Raw genomic sequence first — 20,325 nt, forward strand, 5'->3', positions numbered from 1 at the left:
CCTGGGCTCTCGCACTGCTGCTAGCTTAGAGCTGATGGGATCACACACCTGGAAGCAGCAGCAAAGCTGCATGGCTGAAATCACCCAGTCCTGCTTTGCATTGAGAGCTTTTCCACAAGGCCATGATCTAGTTCTGTGAGCTGGATACAGACAACAGATATTACACAGGCTGCCCAAGGTGACTGAGCGAGCCAGCAGCACAACTGGGAACACAATACACATCTCGCAAGTCCTTCCCTGCCACCCTGCCTGTCTCCTGCTCATCCCTGTTGTGTTTCCAGGGTACAAATACAGCTTGGGTAAAATGGAGTTAAGCCTGAATGCACTTCCTGATAACACAAGAGAGTTTGTACTATAAAAGCATCCTTGTTATTGCCTTTCCATGGAGCAGCATGAGGCCATTGCACTTTAAATTTCTGAGGTATTAAAAAAATAATATATAATTGGTGCTAGTGATGATTATGCTGTAACACTTCAGTGCTCTGCTCAAGACAGCATTGCCTCCCTGAGAGAGAGACTGGAGACAGAGCCAGGAAAATGGCTGAGATGCGGATTGCTTCCTACAGGAAAAATGCTAACAGAGTGAGCAAATAAATGGGAGCAAATACACTTGCACAGATGCATGTGAATGGAGAGGGGGGAAGGAGTGCCACAGAAAATAACAGATAAAACCCTTGTCTCTGGTGCTCAGCAAGGGCAAGGGAGGATGTGCAGCCAAGTCAGTCAGGGTTGAGGTTAGGAGTCAAGGGTGCCTGCACTTTAATCTTGGATCCAGCTGTCACTTAGTGGAGGCATTATGTAAGTCAGTAAAGCTCTCTGCCTTGATTTCTGCACCTGTGAAATGGAATCTAGAGTAATATGTGCAACACAAGGTGGATTAAAGGGTGGCCACACAAAGCTTTGAAATATACAGTGATATATCAGGGTTAAACAGCTCTGTTCTTGCTGTAAGCAGTCACTTTAGGGCAGTCTCTGCTGATGCTGCATTATAGGACCAGTGTTGAAAGCTACAATGACAGAAATGTTTATGAGAATAAAAGGTTACTTCAGGGGGAAGGCTTAAGTGGTTCATGATATAGACACACGATTTTTAGTAGATATCAGAATATAAGGGGCTAATAATTGGGTTGGGTTGCTTTTTGTTGTCATTGTTCAGGTGTTTTTTTTACTCCTATTTACACAGCACTGGGCTGTTGGTGAATTGTACATGTACCCATGTGGAGCCCAAAATTTAACCCAGGGCTACACTGAAGGATATCATCTAGCTTTATCTTTCAAAAGCTGCCAATGTAGGTATGTAGGTCTGATGCTTCATGTATGACAATCAGCACAGAAGCACCTACACATAAAAATAACGCACTTAAAAGCACTGAAAGACAAGATCTTAATCTCAAGAAAAAAATGATGTCTCCCCAATGTGTCAGAACTTCAAAAGTAATTGTGAGATCTGACAGGGCTGCTGGTGATTCTGCTAAAGACTCTTTATAGCTTCTCTTAAAGGAGCCTTGGGCTGATTCATGATGATCGTGTCTGACAGCTAGCATTTCTGCTAATAATAATCATAAATAAAGTGGACAAGGTTGCCTGACCTGAAATGAGCATATCTATAGTGCCATATCCATTACAGCACAGTGGATCTGTGACTGCAAATCAGGAAAGGTCCAATGCTCTTGACACTATGTATTAAAATAATATCCATCTTTCAAGAGCTCAGAACCTTTGTATGCTAACGTTTTCATTAAAAAGTGTTCCTTGAGAGAGATCGTTCAGATGAGAACAGACTTACAGACAGGAGAAATTACAGAGGATAAAAGATTGCAAACCTTTGCATATTTTTTTGTTTATTATGCAATAAAAATATGTTTGCGAACAGCTCTATTCTTCCTTATATCTCAGATCCTCCTTCATGTTCTCCTGCATTGAGGTAATAATCCCGATTTTATGCCATCATAAATCTGCTGACATGTGAAAAATTATACTATTATCAAACACATCAAACCAGAATTATGATATTACTGCCGCAGGATGAAATTCAAACTGGAGCTGGGTTACGAGAAAGTGAAGGATTATGAATTTCTGGGCAGTGGTTTGCTGCTACAGATATAGAAAGTAATAAAGATCTTTTTTCTTTTTTCATTTGCATTAAAAGAACTGGTTCCTCTTAGAAACACAACTCACTCAAACCAATATAGGAATTACCTGCAGATACAGGGAATCACTCTCAGAAGCAAAGCAACAAAAATAACACGCTTGCAAACTCTCCATGTCAGGTGACAGACTCAATTAAGAGAGAAGCTTTGCTCATACTTTGAGGGATGTCAACATGCCACGTTTTGCTTTGCCTACCAGGATAAGCATCTTGCAGGGATGTTGGCTATGCACAGAAAACGCTCCATCATAGTGGTTAAAATTTAGCAATGGTAAGCACCTGCAACATTGCTGACAAGGGAGAGAGGAACTAAGCCACAATAGAAATTAGACTGAACACACACATTTGTCAGACACAGAGAAAGTTGCACTTAATGAGAAGGGTCAGATTTTACCTAGCAGTAAAACAGTGGCAAAGCTGAGACTGTCCACCTGCCTCACTAAGGAAAGCTTCCTGCTTGACTACCTTTGCATATCTGCACTTCATGACAGATCACAATCACTGCTTGGCCAGGTAGGATCAAAGCTGGCTAGATCCAAGAGAGGGAGGGCAGTGTCTTGTGTCTGACATGGATGAATCTACATTGCAGTTTTCTATGCTTTCCCTCGCCTGCACGGCTGCTCTACTTTCACAGAAATCGTGATTTTTTTTGCATCTATTTCTGGTTCAAATTTTGTTGAAAATCACCAACTGTGGCGTAAGCTAAAGAAAGGGACAGTGACCCTTACAGAGTCTGCTGCAGATGGACTTTTCTCAAGAATGGTTACTGGATGCCTTTAACTGTCTCACTATCAAAGCAACGAGAAAGCAAAAGACACAATCTTTGCTAGAGAATCCAATGAAAAGCAAATAACCTGTGGAAAAAAGGTCTATATCTTATGGACAGCTTCTCCGCAAGACACAGTCAGTTGACAGTACACTCCCAGCATTCTGTGTGTTCAGCTTTGGATTCCTTTTCCACAGTATACAAAATCATCCTTCTTTTTCTTTCAAATTACCATTAAGAAGTTCATATTTGAAAGGAACCACTAAAAGAACAGCTCATCAGAAAGAGGAAGATCAAGTTGTATGCACATATGCAGAGAGACAGGAGAGAGTCTTTCTCATAGGATGCAAAATTAGCATCAGGAAGATTACTTCATGACTTGGCCCTTGCTTGCACAATGCAGAGTGACTTTCAGATGTATCCTCAGAACAGGTATTATCAGACACGCACTTTTGAATATGGTTTTAAATGTGGTATTTGTTGTTTTCACATCTGTGCTGCACATGTTCTTCCTGCTACTACAGCAAAAGCTTAAGGAAAGAGAGGGTAATGCCTCCCTCATTTCGTTCACTCTAAATGAATCCCAGTAACTCAGCAAGTGACAATAGCTAGTGAATTAGGAACTCTGAGAATTACACAGAGCTACTGCAGGATATGCAGCCACAGATATTTTAAATACTGGTATATACCAATTCCAGTATCTATAGGCATTTTTTAAATAAGGAAGGAAGTTAGGCAAGACTTACACTTCTGGTAGGAAAAACAGAACCGAGAAAAAAGGTGAGGTGACCAGCTGATGGATGATCCTCATCCCTTTCCTTCAAACCTATGAAACGCTATTATCTTGGTGAGATGTACAAGCTGCAACATCATGGACTCCTGGCATGGACCAGCAGGGTCTTGCTATCTGATTTAAAAAGTGCAGTAAGAAAGCTACTGGGGATTCTGATCCTCTTTGTGATGACTAAATGCTCTCGGACTTGCAAGTATGTTAGGGCAAAAGTGCCCATATTTATGATATTACTAGTATACCTTAGTAACAGTAACATTACTTGGAGAGGAAGGACTTGTAACTCAAAAGTTAAAATCCAACAGGCTCAGAATAAGAGAATAACAACATAGGCAATGCAAACACAGATATTTGTGCATGTTGCTCAGAGGAAGCTCAGGGTCTGGGCCTATCTCTGCTGCAAACACAGCTGGCACTGATCTACTAGCCCACCTTCAGGAAGGGCCTCCCCACCATGAAGCAGTTAGCTGCTTTGGTCTGTGTTCCCCTTTCACATCACTTCAAGCTTACCTGTGGCTGATCGTTTCTTCGGTGTTTTGAGACTCCGGCACCTGCCGCTGGCTGAGCTGCTGTTCTCGCTCATTGAATCTTGTGCAGAAGAGGCGCTCCCTGTCGCCTCGCTGTCCCTCATCATGCTCTCATAGCCGCTGCTGCCTCCACTGTGGTAGAACAGGGCAGTCTTCCCCATGGCTGGGGGCAGCTCCCCACTCAGGACACTGCTGTTGTCGCTCCCATGACCACTGCTGCAGCGATGAGGTTTCCGGGGAGGGGTGATCTTGCTGTAAGGGGATGGCAGCACATGAACTGCCGGCTTCTCCTCTCCATGAAGGCCACCACGCTCATCTGCTTCCACGTTTCCTCGCAGCTGCAAGCCTCTGGAGCTGGTACTGCCTTGGAGGAGCTCTGAAATCCTTCCATTGACAGCCCGAAGGGGCAATTTAGAAGCAAGGCTAGAGCCTCGGTTTCTGCTGAGGGACTGTGTTGACCAGGACATATTCTTTCCACTTGGAGGCAAACTGGAGCTCTGCCCAACAGACTGAGGCAGAGACTTGGTTGAAAAGCTGAGTGTTTTGGTAGCAGAGGCAGACAGGCTTCGAGCCTTGGGACTTGCCAACAGGAGCTTGCTGACTGCAGAGATCTTTGACTGGCCAGCTTTTGGCGAGGCTCCTGCAGACTGGGAGAGAGCTGAGTTGGTTGGTGAAGACATGACACTGCGGCTGACGCTCCTTCCAGTCCTAGGCATGGTGGTGTCTTTGCCAGGGTTCATTTTGGAGTTCACAGAGGACAGGCTTTCTGCTCTTTCCAGTGACAGACACTCGTAGTGACTTCCTGTGGACCTCCCAAGGGAGTTGGTCCTGCTGGCGAGCTGCTCCAGCTTGGCACTGAACAGCTTGCTGCTGCTGTTATTGCTGCTGTTGTCAATGCCAGGACCCTTTGGTTTGGCAATCAGCTCCTCAGGGAAGCTGGCCAGGAAGGGTGTGGGCTGGCCAGAGGGACTACTGGTGGTGCTGCTGGCAGCACTGTGCTGGGGGCTGGCTCTGTTCTTCTGATCTAGACTTGACTTTCTCACTGGAGGCAGAGGAGGTGTCCCTTTGGGGCGAGTGAGAACACAATGCTTGGGAGAGGCCAATTTTCTGTCTAGGCTGGCCTTAGAAAATTGAGTGTGGGCAGGAGAAACAACTCCATTGCTGTCGGAAGCGGTAGAATGGAAGTGACTGTCAGGCTCCTCTGGCTTGCTTGCCTTTGGGAGACTTCGTGGGAGGCTGCAGCCCTTTAAGACATCACTGGAATGAATGGGACTCTGGGTTGCAGAGCCAGATGCTGCCATCTCACACCCATCCACAATCCTCTTCAGACTGTCACATCCTGGGGAGACAGAGGCATCCCCACTGCTGCTGCTGCTAAACCTGTCTGCTGAGGACTGCTTTGTGCTCTGCTCAGGTTTGGCTGAAGCTATGTTCATGTCAGACCTCGACACATCACTGCTCCCAGAGCTGTCATTTTTTACATCATCTTCTCTCTTCAGCCAAGGATCTTCAAATTTGATATCTTTTTTAGCATTGGGTTCTTTCCCTTCATGGGGGTGAGCAACCTTTGGGTCTGCATTTTCTGCCGATACAGCATCATCAGTGTCTTGTGCTTTGAAGGAGTTAACAGCAATACATGGATAAACAGTAATATTTGTCTTCATTGGGAAGTAGCCCTCACAGCTGCTGAGGCTTGCAGTGTTTTTAATTGTGACAGTAGTTTTCCCTAGAGCTGATATTTTACAGCCTTTGATGGGTGGCACTTTGCTGAAAGCTTGCTCCCCCATTTCTGACAATATAAGCATGTTGTCGGTTGCTGGCTTTTGTTTGTCACCTACACAAATCATGCTGGTGCTTTGTATGGTGTTTGCAAACTCAGAGACTGGAGGTTCTGCCATTGCTTCTCCATGCCCATAGCATGCCTGGGCAATGAAACTGTGGCATGACTGTTCACCATCACTCCCTGTGCTCATTTCGCTCAACCATGAGCTGATAGATGAGCGTCTGCTGCCATCATCCTGGGACTTGTCATCCAGGCCCAACTTTGGAAGTGGAAGGAACTGTGTGATGCTGACCTCAGATACAGGAGCTGAACTGGAGTAACATTCAAGGTCTTCAGATATGCTGCTGATAATACTGACTGGCCTAGACCCAGAAGCCAAAGCCTGCACAGAGCAGTCACTGTTAAAACTGATGATACTGGTTGGGCGCCCATTGTCAAGGACCCCACTAATGGTTAGCTCTTCTACGAGGGTGAACACCAGCTCGTCCTCCCCATTCAGCTCCAGTGGCTGCTGCACAGTCACCATAGTAGTGCTTAGAATCTCCTTCTTGGATTCAGGAGAATGGTTTTGTTGCTGATCTTCATTGAGAATGGTCTCTTCAAAATCCCCATTGCTGGATGACACTGACTTCTTCATGATCTGAGGGCTCATTCCTGCAGGTGGGGTTCGTATTTCTGGCTGTAACAAAGATTCAGTCGATGTCATCTCAGTGTCCTTAGTCAGGGGAGCTGGTGGAGGTGTGGTGCTGGGGAGAACTCCTTTCTGTGTATAGACCTTGCACCTCTGGGAAGGAGAAGTTGGTGGCTTGTACTCAGATGTCTTGGAGAGGCTCGCAATGCCAAGCCGGGGTGAACCCATTGGCCTTGGTTTCCCTTCCACAAAGCCACAGGTATTGAGACCTTCTCTGCTGCTCTGCAAGCTGGTACTGTGTGCTAACTGGCAAGAGCTAAGCTCTTTACTAGAGCTGCCTGTTACACTCCTGGGAGAAGGAGGAGTTGAAATATTAGTAAGAGCTCCAGAAGGAATGGGGGAGTGATTTCTCTTAGTTTTGCTGGGGGTTGCATTTATATTTTCCTTGGCTTCTCTATCAGGATGCTGACATTCTGGCATTGTATCTTCCTTATCTGACTCTGGTAAGTGACTAAGCTCTGCCAGTTGGCTTGAGACAGAGCACTTAGACATCTGGTCTGAGCTAAATTGAGCAGGCATCTCTTCAAAGGGAAATTTGTTGGTCTCTTCACTGCCATCTATGCAATCCAGCCTCTCTTGGAGCTCTGCAAAGGTGTTGCACTTCAGGCAATCTCTTTCAGATGTGCTGGACCCTGATTCACTACCTTCCTCCAGCCTGCCCTCATTTTTGGTCTTCTGCAGTGCAGGAACTATAGGAACAAAGTCAGGGGGACCTTCATTATCTGTCAGTTCCTTATCAGAAAGGGCAGTACCATTGGGGCCAACATAAATCACTGTGTCACAGGACTGCTCACTGCTGGATGAATAATCAGGATCACTTGATAAATGCAAAATAGGAAAGTCTGGGTCAACAGTGTTTCTAGAATGGAAAGGTCTCAGCTGGGTTGGCCGCCGCATCCTGCCCTCCTCACAAGAGCTCTCTCCTCCAGAGGAACTTGATGTGTACTGCAACACCAAGAGACACAGAGATCATGACATTTCAGAATTGCAAACAGCTCCTTAAACAAAGCATATGCAAACACAAAAAAAGATACATCCAAACTGGGAAATCTCTAAGGCACAGAGCTCTGAAGCTTCTTATATCCAGTCTTACAGCAAACATACAGCAGTGTCAATAGAGTACCCAGTGCCCCAGCTCTAAATGTCCCACACTCAGTCATGAGGCTTCCAAAAAAAATAACATACTGAATAAATAGATCAGGAGCCCTCACCTAATTAAGGCCAACCAAATAAACTGGTTATTTAGCAAAGGCTTTCCTATTTTTGTGTGTGAACAGGAACAAGAAAACTCATTACAGAAATAAGGCGCAGAAAAATAAAGACAGTCCCTTTTGGCCATAATGCCAGTGTGTGAAGTTGTATAATATGTTTAAGGGAGTCCTTGAGCACACACTGCAGTGATGGTGTATGAAATGAATCCCTTCACAGGGAGACACTGCTGTGATGGTGTGTGGAATTAATCCCTTCAGTTGTCTCTCTTCAAAATTTTTTTCAATCCATAGACTGTCAGTTTAAATCAGGCATTCACTGGTTGCATGCAGTTCACGTTGCAAGCTATACAGAAGGAACCAGGACTCCATAAGCATGGAATTAGATATAGCCCACCAACACTTCTTGGAAAATCTATCACTCATATTTGGAGGCAGTCACAATAAACAGGGCATCAGTGCTGGCAATGGACACAATACTTCGCATTCATTTTGCTCCTACTCTCTGTGAGAAGCACAGAGAATCTAACTCTTTATTAAACCCAATTTACTGTTCCTTATTATTTTGTTAATACTAAGAATATAACTGAAGATTTACACTCTCAGCTATCTCAATAAACAAGGCCAGCTTAAAAACCTGTTAAGACAGATATGTTTGTAAGCACTCCTCTATGTGATGCTGAAGCGTTTACATTCCCCTGGTCTCTGCTATGTGCACTGAGCCACTCGCCTAGGACAGGGCACATACAACCTTTGCACTTTGGAATCGATTGCTGATTTTGCTACATGCCTCGCTGCCCCATCAAGGATCTTTTGGCATCTTTCCTGCTCCCTCTTCCAGCACTGCAAGAAGGAAGTTATATGTATCTTACCTTAGTTTTCTTTTTCTTCATCCTGAGGACTCTGGATGCAATCTGGATGGTGGACAGCGTCTCAGCGTAGTTCCCCGCAGCAGCTGAAATGTGAGCTATCATTGTGGTGCGGCAGTTCATATTCCCCAGGGACTCTCGAAGCAACATGGTGAGCTTGCTGTCTCTGCAAAATAAAATGAATTAAGGCTACATTAGCCTGCGAGGTTTCACTTCAACCATCATGATGTGACTCGGGTCTTGGCAAAATTTTTTCTCCTCTTTTAAATGGAATTCTAATTAGTTCTGTTCCTCGGGTTTGCACTATCCTGTATCTGCAGCTGAGCACACTGAAAGACTCCGGACTTCAACATAAACTTCTTTTATGTTTCCAGTTCCCCTTCTACATCTTCATATGGTCTCATTTCTTCAGCGCTGTTATCACTGGCGAATACAGAATAGCAGACCAGTGCTGGAAACTAAGAAATTGCTGCAGCAGATGGTAAAGTGCTGCCCTTTTCCAGTGTACAAGCAGACTCTGAACTAGCTCCAGGAGACAAGAGTGTAGTGGATTAGATTAGAGGACCCAAAGTTTCCCTTGCCTGCTGGGGCACTGTGTAATTCAATAATGCTGCTACTTAAATCACTGAAGTAACTTTGGATGATGTTGGTGAAATACAAACCAGTCAAGCCTTAAGACTTCTCACAACTGTTCTTTCTCATATCTTTTCTTTTGCTGAAGCAGGAATCAAATTTTCTGTTCTTGCCATTTACTCTATTGTTCAGATTTCGATAGCTTTTGAAATGCTGATGCCTAACTGTGGGACTGTCTGTGACTAGACTAAGAATTGGAATCATCAAGCGCAACAATTCTAACAGCATAACGATGCATATATAACTTTAACGTGGTATTCATCTAATCCTGTAGTAAAAATGTGTAATATATATTTTTAAGGGAGCTTTAACCATTAAATGCAGAAATCAAATAGCTGACCAGTTTGGAAATGTATTTTCTTGAAGAGAGCCTCTCCTGCACTGAAGGTTGTGGATAATAGTTACACATGGCTCAAAGCAAAGACAGCAGCCTGATATTTACTTATACTTCATAAACTGCATGCAGCAATTGCTTCCTGACAGCAATACTATCAATGGCTTGGGATTAGATTTTTGGGGGTCGCTGTTCAATCTCTGCTAATACTTATGGTTCATGTGTGCCCTTAGTCATGCATTTAACATTCCCAGCTCATGGGAATTCTGCATAAAGCTGCAACCTGTAGGAGATTAGCCTATGTCCACTGGATAGAACTGCCAGACAAACATCAGAATTCTTGAATCTCTCTTTTTAATTGGGTAAAGTACAGCATTTAGGATGCATATTTTGTTGCATCTAGCATTAAGGTGGGGCATATAGCTCTAGGATAGCCACACTGCACTGCTGGCTCATAAAATGTGCTACTCCTGAGCTTAATAGTATTTGTGATTTCAGCTAAGCTAGCAATACTAGATGGAAAATATTTTCTGTTTCATGATTTCCACTTCCTTCTGCTCCAGACACACTGAAGACAATCTGGCAGCTTTGAGAAGCAAGCAAGCATCCATAAAGACTACAGTGAGACGGCCTCACTCATTTCTCTTGTGACCTAAGGCTGCTTTGAATCCACAGATCCCAAGTTAATAGGCTGCTGTACCTCAGGTTAGTGGCCTTCCTTTCCATCAAGGAATAATTAAGATGTCAAATTTTGTACATCAGTTACTGCCACTCCAATGCAGAGTTACACGGAAATTATAAACATCTGTACAGAAATCAATAACAAGCCTTTCATTTGCTAGTGCTTCTATCACAGCCAAACAGGAGACGATGGGGGAAAGGGCAAAAGAATGCATTCTGAACATGTAGATCTCCTGAGAATACATAACCCATGCAGCCAGCATCAGCATGCTGCAGTGCGGCTCTCCTAGAGCTATATGCATTATGAATATGAAATAATCTGTCCCATCTGCCTTGCATTGAAATACATGCATGTGAGAAGAATGATGATACAGAGCAAATTCTTATTCTGTAATTCAAATGCTGTGACACATATTAGAAAGAAACTAAAGGGCAGAATTTTTTTTTTAAGAATTAAAGCAAGAAAATTAGCAGCATAAAGTCCAGCCAATACTGATTTCTAATTTCAGAGTTTGCTCCAATACTGCCTGTATCTGGACTATCAGTGTAGACAAAATAACTCACCTTCTGTCAGAACTGTACATTGTGGAATAAAACAAAGAAGAAGAAATTCAATGATCACATATTTTTGTCAATTCTAGACACTGTCTTAAAACATTCACCTGCTCATAGTCCACTGATGTCTCAATATAGGCCCTGCCAACTCCTAAGGAAAGACTAAAAATCAAAGGGAACATAATTAACACAGATATGTGACTTACTAACTATTAATTTTTAACTCACACTATCCTCTACAAATAAAATTATTGATATTTTGGATATCTCACTGGAACTAGCTTGTCATACAGTGTGAGATGTGAAGTAATGCTTTGCTCTTTTGTGTGCTGAGATGGCATTTCTGCGTGAAAAAGAAAATTAATTCATTGGGTGACTCGTGAGCTGGTATTTGCAAAAACAATATTGCCTGTGAAGCCACAAGCTTTACAAAGGAAAGGTCTGGACTAAAAGAGCTTCGAGAGGGAAGAACATTTTTTTATCTTCTGCCCATGCAAAAACAAACTTAGGCATAGGAAATGTAGAACAGCTGCTGTTTCTGGGTGCACGTTTCTCATGCATCAATTTCTTTGTAGCAAATAGAAGATCTTCAGGGATGCATTGGAAATAGAAATGATCCATTTGTGTTCTGCTCTAAAAGAAATGGGCTGACATGCCAGAGTAGCACACTGACCCCATTTTATATATCTTTCACAGAAACAAAATCACAGAGTCACAGAATCGTAGGGGTTGGAAGGGACCTCCAGAGATCATCGAGTCCAATCCCCCTGCCAAAGCAGGTTCCCTACACCAGGTTGCATGGGCAGGCATCTTTCTTCTTTTAAAAGAATCCTATCCACTAATGTTTTTATAGTTTAGGAAATTTATCGTAACTCCTCGTGAACTTAGGAATACAAAACACAGAGAACAGCACATGAAGGTGAGGACAGAAAAATACTCAGATGCCAAAGCCTTTATATCAGCAAACTCATTCTGCAGCCTTTTCAGTACTTAAAGGTTATTTGATTTTCTAACTGCGGCATTTGGTCAAACAAAATGCATTACCCTTAACTGTAAACCTTTCCTTGCCATGGTCCTTACATCACCATGGCTACAGTAAAACACTGCTAATTATTCCCTATAATTCCACACAGATAAAACTCCCAAATAAACTACGCAAAGCTTTATCTTTGGAAAAATCCAGAAGCAGGTGCCCTGGGAAAAGAAAGCTACACTCACACATCTCCAAGAAGAGTGTCAGTAGTTATGGTGTAGAGGAAGGAGAAAGGAAGAACTGTGAAGATGCCAGACAGAAAGATTCACTTCATCCAATGAAGTAGCAACTGTCTTTGCAGAAAGGACAGGAGGGGAAGTTGTCTCTTCTCCAGGCTACTCTCTTATCTTCACCCTCTGACCTTACAGAAGACCCCACAAGACCCATATTGCTATCTTCTATGTCTCTTAATAACTACTATTAAGGATCCCTAAAAGATATTAAATCTCCTAAAAAGAGATATGTGTTGCAGTGAGAAAAGTGTTTGCTATTTCTTCTGAGACTGCCGAGCAAACTGGGATCAGTATAAATTATCTTTTTACTGGTTCAGCAAGAAGGAAAAAACCATACATCTTAATGCTTCTCATATATATATATGTATTTTCCTTTTTCACAATTGATTAATTATACTCAGATTGAAACAAAATAGAATCAGATATTAGAAGAATGAAGTACTCAAGATCATGATAACTTTGGACAATGCCTAAATCCCACTTGTATGAGAAATTGGTAATCACAGCCTGAACCTCTGATTAATCAGCTGAGGCAAGTGTCTGGTCAGCTGTGGGAGCACAGGTGAGAGTAATTTAGCTGTGCTCCCAGAAGGGGTGGAGCTTGACTCCACCTCCTCTAGACCTCATTTAAGGGCTGACCACCACTAAGGCAGCATCTCTTGGAGACTGCTCCTTGGTGGAGATTGCCTCAGTGGTTCCCAGCAGACTGAAGGCTTCCATATGGGTGAGTTTTTCCTGTAAATAATCTTTTGGATATTTATTGCTATCTTTTCATTATTGTCACTGTACAGTCCAGCATCATTATTAGCCCCCCACCTCCAGTACTGATCTTCTCTTCCTTCAACTGTTGTTCCCTTTAATGTCCTCTACTGGTGCTGTGTAAACATCAGGGCCCCTATCTCCACTCGCATTCCTTCTGCTTCTCACTGATACCCATTGAAGGTACCCTATAACCACCACATATTTTGGCATGCTCACTGCACTGTGCTCCATAAGTGAAGTGCAGGTCGGGATGAGGGGGCACAGCTTGGACAGAGCCTTCTGACATCCTTCTGCTTTATGAGAATCCATGCTGGTAACGTGTTCCAAATGCGTTACACAGAGAAGAGGCAGATGATAACTGCATTTGTTTAGGGCTTCAAAATAGAATTTGTGAATGGAAATGAAGCAGGAAGAAAATTATGCTCAGCAAGTTTGAAGGAATTTGCATTGCCCAGCATCTCATTCTTTGCGTGGGAGAGACAAGTACAGGGCTTTTCCACAGATAGAGGGAATGCTGGAAAGGAAGATCCAGCTCAAGTCTTGGAACTCTGATTTTGCTGCGGAGTTATTTAACCAACCCTACTATATGCTTCACTCATTTCTTTTTTTTCCTTTTTGCCACCTACCTTAAAGAAAATATTTTCCTGGTCTTCCCCTTCATCTCACTGCACTAGCTGAAGGATTTTGGCTATTTAATGATGAAAGCAGAACCATCAGGAATAGAAATAACACTCTCGAGAGGTAGAATGCAATATTATAAGTAAGCATAAGGACATGCAAGGGTGTGTGCTTGGGCTCTCTATTAATTATACACCTTGGTGTCTTCCTAGGCACTTGGCCAAAAGAAAAATGCTGTCAACTCTCTCAAGGTGTTATTGTTACAGGATAAGACAATGTATGCCCTCAGGTGTCTTGTAGTCTAATTATTTATAGAGTTATGTCAAAGGAAAAATCTCTGGAAGTATGGCAGTTAGATTTAATCATAATGTCTTAACTCTGCTCTTTTGTGCTAATGCACTGCTTTGTTCAAAGTAATAAATGCTTGCATAATGAGAGAATCACATAAATACTCTGTTTGGTTTTGGCTCTTATTGCAAAGAAATAATGTCTGCAGAGGACAACATACAGCTTAAAAGGTACAAAACCAAAACAGTATGTTACTAATGGCTGAATTCAGGAAGAACCGGTATAGTTTGCTTAGCTACATCTTTCCTTTCTGTTAATAATTTTGATAGTAGGAATGAGGAAATAAGAGCAGTGTGTGCAGACACAAGTAGAGTGAGGCCAAGGGGACTGATAAAGCTCTCGGTGGAAATTTCATGTTGCTGAACAATCCTTGTGCATGTGACAGAAGCACAAAATAGCATCTTTTCTTTCTTTTCACCAAAGACAGAAAACTAATAAAAATATAGTCCAAACAGCTCCAGCTACTCTATCTTAAAATGACTGTCCCTCTGACCTTCTCATTTCTGCCTTGTGCCAGCAGTAGAACTGAACTAGCATTGGCTTCAATAAAATAATTAATCCAATGTGAGAAAGAAGTTCCCCACAGTCTTCAGCACAGCTACATGAATGTCTGTGGTTTGGTATGGAAGAATGTCTCACTTTGGGAATATTGAACAAAGACATTACCCCTTATTTACAGGTCAACACGCTTCTCAGATGAGAGCTTAGAGGTGTGAATGTCTGACACCACAAGAGCATGTCTAAGAGGTGGGCGGAAGGGAAGGCCTGCAAGACAGCTCTGAAGGGACCACTAGTAGTGTCAGAGAGAATAAAGAACTTAAAATGGACTCCAACTCCAAGCACAGAGCAAAATTTCATTCACAAGGAACCATTAAAAACACACAAACAAAGCACAAAGATAAAAAGGATCCTACTGCTCTGTCTCATTACAGTGCCAGCTCCTCATAAATTCTCAGCTGAAAAACAGAAGCGCAATTAATCTAGGGAGCTAATTAGGCTCTGCAACTGTATGCTGAAGTTAAAGCCAGATTCCCCCCAAACCAGCAATGCCAGTGCTTAGGAAAACCTGAACAATAAACAGGCTGTTATTTACAGGAGAAAAAAAGATTCACACAGTTAAAACCAGTATTGATACAGATTAAATTATTTAAAAGATTTTACATGTAGCAAGGCTCTGCTCTACCCAGCATGGAGGCTCATTCACAAAGGGAAAGAAAAAGCCCTCCTCCTTCTATGCCCTTTCTTGTTTGGCTCCCCTATCTGAAAGCATTGCAGGTATAAGTTTGGCTTGATTTATCTCATTGAAGCCATATGTTTGCTTTCAATGGGAAAACAACAGTCATAGCCACTGCTGAATAGCCTCTGCGGGAGCTGAGTAGCCTGCTTGCCTCTCCTGGGCTGCTCATCCTGGGAACAGACAGCACAGAGAGTGGCTGGCCAACACCTGGTGCTACAGGTCAGTGGCAGGGGAATAGGAATCCCTTCTTTCACAACAAGAAAGTAAAGTGAGGACTTATCTCCATCCTCTGAGGAAAGGATCCAGAAGCCACAGCCCCTGTGGTAGCTAATGGGGGAGGTGGCCTGAGCACAGCAAGGAGACATCCAGCAAGTGCGCTGGGATCTGTTCCCACCACTCAGAATCTGTTGTCAGAGCTGCTTCCTCCCAGCACCCACAGCCCTGCAGGTTCGAGCAGTGGTTTGCAGCATGGGCTTTTGCCAAAGGCTGCCATTTTCAGGCATGGCCAATTAATTCAAGCCTCTCGTCTCTGTATTCCAGAGGCTAAACAAGGGGGGTGTTTTTTGGAAAGCCTCAGCTCCTGCAGCTCAGCTGCTGCCAGTGCCATCAGCAGAGGTGACATATGCTGAAGAGTTACCAGCAGTGACAGCCCCTGCAGAGAAGGCAGGGCAGCAGACATTTCAGCTCTGGTCTCAGTGCAAGCAACAGGCACGTGCCCATCCAACCAGCACGACCCTGTGTTATGCATGCCCCAGACAACTAGGCAAGCATTTTGGCCACCCCCACTGTCAACACAGCATGACAATTTGAAAAGGGTCAGAAAGGCTGCTTGCTGCTGCACACTGTGGTACCTGTTAACCTGAGGAGCTAGCTACAGCACTGTGCCCTTTGCTTTCAAGGAGCATTATGATTTCATATGTAGTAAGAATGGAACACCAGGGTTATTTCCTCGCACAAAAACAAACTTCTAATGCTTGTACTTGATCCATGAATATTCATGATATTTTGGGAGGATTTCATAATTACTTCATTCTGGTTAGGCTCATTCGATCTGCAGCACTGACAGCAGTAGTTTACACTCCTTCATCAAGATGCCAAAAATTTGGCAGTGTAACCTTCCCAGTTTCCTGTGCTGGCGAGCAGCTTTGGTTATCCTAATTGCAATACCAAATGGAGCTGTACCTGAAAACAAACCGACTGTTCTTCAGTTTTAGAAACCACTCCACTTGGAGCTACTGCTAGCATAAACAGATGCCATCTCCAGGAAACTGGAAAGCCACCTAGCAAAATATCTCTCATTTTGATTAGGAAGATTTTATATGCCAGCCCCCTGCAGCCTTCAACATCAGCATTATTGTAGAGGCATCACACTCCTGCACAGAATAGAAAGAAAACAAACAGCAGGTTTCACCTGCCACTAATATTCTGAAAATGACAGGGTAAGTAACAAGGTGACTAAGTCTAGACTTGGTTGTCTACTTTACACATTCTTTTTCTGGCCTGGAAGCCTGTGACTTCCATATTTGTACTGCCAACAGCCAGTCGGGGAGGGGTGAGCTTCTTAGGAACTGGAGAGGGACCAAAAACTCATTTAAGAAAAAAATGAATAGCCATCAGACTTCTGCCCACAAACGGGCTGAGCTACTCTCACAATGGGCTGATATAGAGATGTATGAAACAGACTAAGTAACAACCAGTGAGGATGTTATAATGAACTTCAACTGAAGATCAGAGGTTAACAAAAAATCTCTACCCTTGTCCGGTTTTGGTGATGTCTGAAAACAAGCTCCAATTCTGAGATTTTATAAGCTGAAAGCCATGGCAGTGTGGTCTGAACCCAGCTGTCACTGAAGTCAACAAAAAGGCTCCCATAATCTTCAACAGGATTTAAAATGGGCTTCTACAGACTTAGTGACAGGATGCGTGAGATGATGAATAGAGTAATCCCTTCTTGAAGTCAAATACATGGGAATGAAGTTAAACCATGGAACCACAAGCAGTTTTATGATGTGTTTAATAAGTTTTGGCAGGATGGGGCAAAATCTAGCAGCTGCTACAGGGCAATGGGAATTTTCTCATCTATAAACATAGGCACAAGAAAAGTACATGTTTGGTTCTTAGACCCCTCCTAATACTCCATCATACTTCATCCAGAGGGGACTCCAAATAAAACCCGAGGGACCCCAGTCTCCATGCAAATACTTCCTATTTTAAATAAAAGTGGAAGAATCAATATGTAATGATTTTAAATGTATATAGATTTATCATGTAAACCATTTGGAGATCATCTGTACCAAACACATTTATCTTCATCTATTTAAAATATTAATGAGGTACATGCATTTTTCATATCTCATAGAGTTTTTTCTTCCTCTTTAAAATGGATTCTTTATTTTAGTGGGATTTATTTTGCTCACTATAATACCATTAATTAGACAGGCTCTTCCATAGACACTCATATCTCTAACCCTAGCTTGCAGTTTTACCCGAGGTAACCAGAGCATGCTTTGGTGTTCAATAGGCATCTATTACACTCAGAAAATCAACTGTGAATTCAAGTATTTCCATGCTAATAGCTACCTCTCCACAAGATTGGCAGTCAGAGCAGGCTTGTGAGTGCCTGACAGCAAACTTCAACTACTAGTGTTTATATGTATTTAGCTTTAAATGGTAAAAAAAAAGAAAAAAAAGATATCTATTGAAGAGTTCGCTGTTCAAAATCCCAGAAGCGTTAAAATAAAATTTCAAAACCAAGCTGAGCCAGTCTTTCATAAAAAGCTCCTTTTAACCTTCAACTCTCTTCAGAAAGCCTCAAACTGGACTCATTTACAATGTGCCTGGAAGGTCCCTCTTCTGTTTACAGAGCTGCTGCTGAAGCTCAGTAATTCCTGCAGCTGAAAACAGTTGATGTTGCAAGAATATTTTGGCAAAGCTGTAGCCTTACACTCTCTTCTTGGCATCTGCTATTGAATTTAGTCAGACAGGATAGTAGGGGACATTTGGCCCAAATCAGTATGGCCTTCCTTTTATTCTAAGTGTTGTGCCATTGTGGTTTACAACACATCTCTACAGCCTCCCTCCTGAATCCTCTCCGCATGCCTGCTGTGCTCTCCTAAGGATGGGTAAATGCATTCCTCAGAATCCCGTCAATCACTGGTCAGTGCATCCGGAGACATAAGAAGGCAAGAGGAATTATAATTGTTCTGTTAAAAGAGAGCATATGGACAACAACCACCAAGAAAAAGGGAAGAGGAATGCATTGCTTGTTTCTGTGAGCATGGATTCCTGTGAGTCTGTCATTAAAAAGGGGGTGATGGTTGGGGTGAGAGGACACTGAATTATCACTTTCTGCCCCAACCCAGTAGAGAGAACCATATAATCCTCCTTAAACGTTTACAAGATCCATCCTTAAAAACATTAGGAATTTCTAGCAGTGCCCACCCAGACTTCCATTTGAGAGCAGCACACTGGAAGCCATCTACTCCCCTGTTAACCCATGCTCCAACGTAGTCCTTTGTTTTCCAATGCTCTCCCTCTCCAGGGATGGGAATGTTCCTGCTGTAATTACAGGCGTTGCTGCCCACATTCTCTCTATTCCCTCACTCAATTTGAGGATGCAAGACAAATTCATTTAATCTTCTCTCATAAAAAGAGTTATCTTTGCTTCCTTTTCTAGTCTTTCTTGTACTAGTTTCAGTCTGAATTCATCATTTAATTATTAAATATTTTTCTATTGTCATTCCTAATGCCTTTGCAGACTTCATTGCAGCCTTCTCACTGTTGCATCACCTGTGAACATCTGTCATTCTTAACCAACAAACTTCAGCTGGCACACACATCCCATTCCTCTATGTAGCTGATGAGCTCCCAGATTTCAGTAGAAATTGTTAGTAGTCTGTCAAGGCAAGCCCTCGCTCAGGCCATTTTCCCTCTTCTATTCTCCAGCCCTCAAGTCCCACAGCTGCTCCCATCCAATCCCTGGTGGCCTTTCCTCTACACTGATAGCTCCCACTTCAATGCAAGCTACCGCTGTCCCATCAGTCTTCGCTATCAGATATATTTTACAGCTCCCTGTCTTCTTCAGCTTAACAAATAATTTCTCATGGGATACCAATTCAGTTATTTACTCAGATCCAGACAGATGACATTTACCACTGCTCTTTCACCCAGAAAATCAAACATTAGGTATCATTATGCTTAAAAAAGAACAAGTGAGAGTCATATCCAGGGCTGTCAGGAAGGAGTGCTGAATGCAAATGTATAAATGGCTATTGTATATTTCCACATCTTGGGAACAGTCTTTTCAAGGCTCCCCCTCCAAGAAGACAATATCTGGTGTCTGTATTTACTCCACAGCGAGTTTCAACTCATTCAGGCCTTCGGGACTTCTTCCTCCAACATGTAAATGCTAATATTGAATTTGTGTGGTAGCAGGACTTTCTGAAAGTTTCTAATGCTAACTTTTGCAGCTATTGCAATAGCAAAAATCATTCATTTAATTCAGACAATCTAGCAGTGAACTCATTTTAGCGCCTCTCTTCTCTCTATCCACCTATACACACTGATGAGCAAATCATTTAGAGAGGGGTTTGTCCACAGACTGTATGGATTTTACTCGGCAGGAAAATACATTCATCTAATTGCATTTCAAACAGCGAGGCTCTGAATAAATGAACAAATCATACTGTGAATAGAGGAATTAATGAAGAATGGTTTCTTCTGGGTTTGTGACTTATGTTTCTCCATTTCCTATACTTCTGTTGTCCCCTCTTCTCTATACTCCCTGTGGCCTCTACTTGCTGCATCCCAGCCTGACTCATCTCCTCCAATTTCAACTCCTTATGTGATCTTGCACACAATGCAGCACATAAGTGCTGCCTCACACCTTCATGGCCCAGCCCAAGTGGGCACCTGCTTCTGCCGTATTCCTTGCCCTGTCCCAGGAGCCCTGCATAGGATTCAAAGATCTGAAGGTCTATCCCCATGTTAAATTTGATTGGAAATGGTCAATTAAACAGCCAATTAAAAAATCTATTGGGATGACTGGAAAAGAGATGGCGTGCTGATGCTGTGCTTCAGTCACTTAGAAAGTGGCTAAAAATCTCAGC

At 42.9% G+C, this 20,325-nt stretch overlaps 1 protein-coding gene across 3 annotated transcripts in view; it reads right to left on the reverse strand.

Annotated features, from left to right (window-relative positions):
- Positions 1-20,325, reverse strand: part of KIF26B (kinesin family member 26B) — a 253,708-nt gene that overhangs the window by 16,027 nt on the left and 217,356 nt on the right. For all 3 annotated transcript variants that reach the window (XM_015857747.3, XM_085543309.1, XM_085543308.1), the window contains 2 exons: positions 8,787-8,949; positions 4,216-7,651 (listed from right to left, as the gene is read on the reverse strand). In XM_015857747.3, coding sequence (XP_015713233.2) covers positions 4,216-7,651; positions 8,787-8,949 — 3,599 coding nt within the window. The remainder of the gene's footprint in view (positions 1-4,215; positions 7,652-8,786; positions 8,950-20,325) is intronic.

This window comes from Coturnix japonica, chromosome 3 (genome assembly GCF_054131305.1).
Source record: "Coturnix japonica strain WE chromosome 3, WE-NBRP24, whole genome shotgun sequence".
Lineage (NCBI taxonomy): Eukaryota > Metazoa > Chordata > Aves > Galliformes > Phasianidae > Coturnix > Coturnix japonica.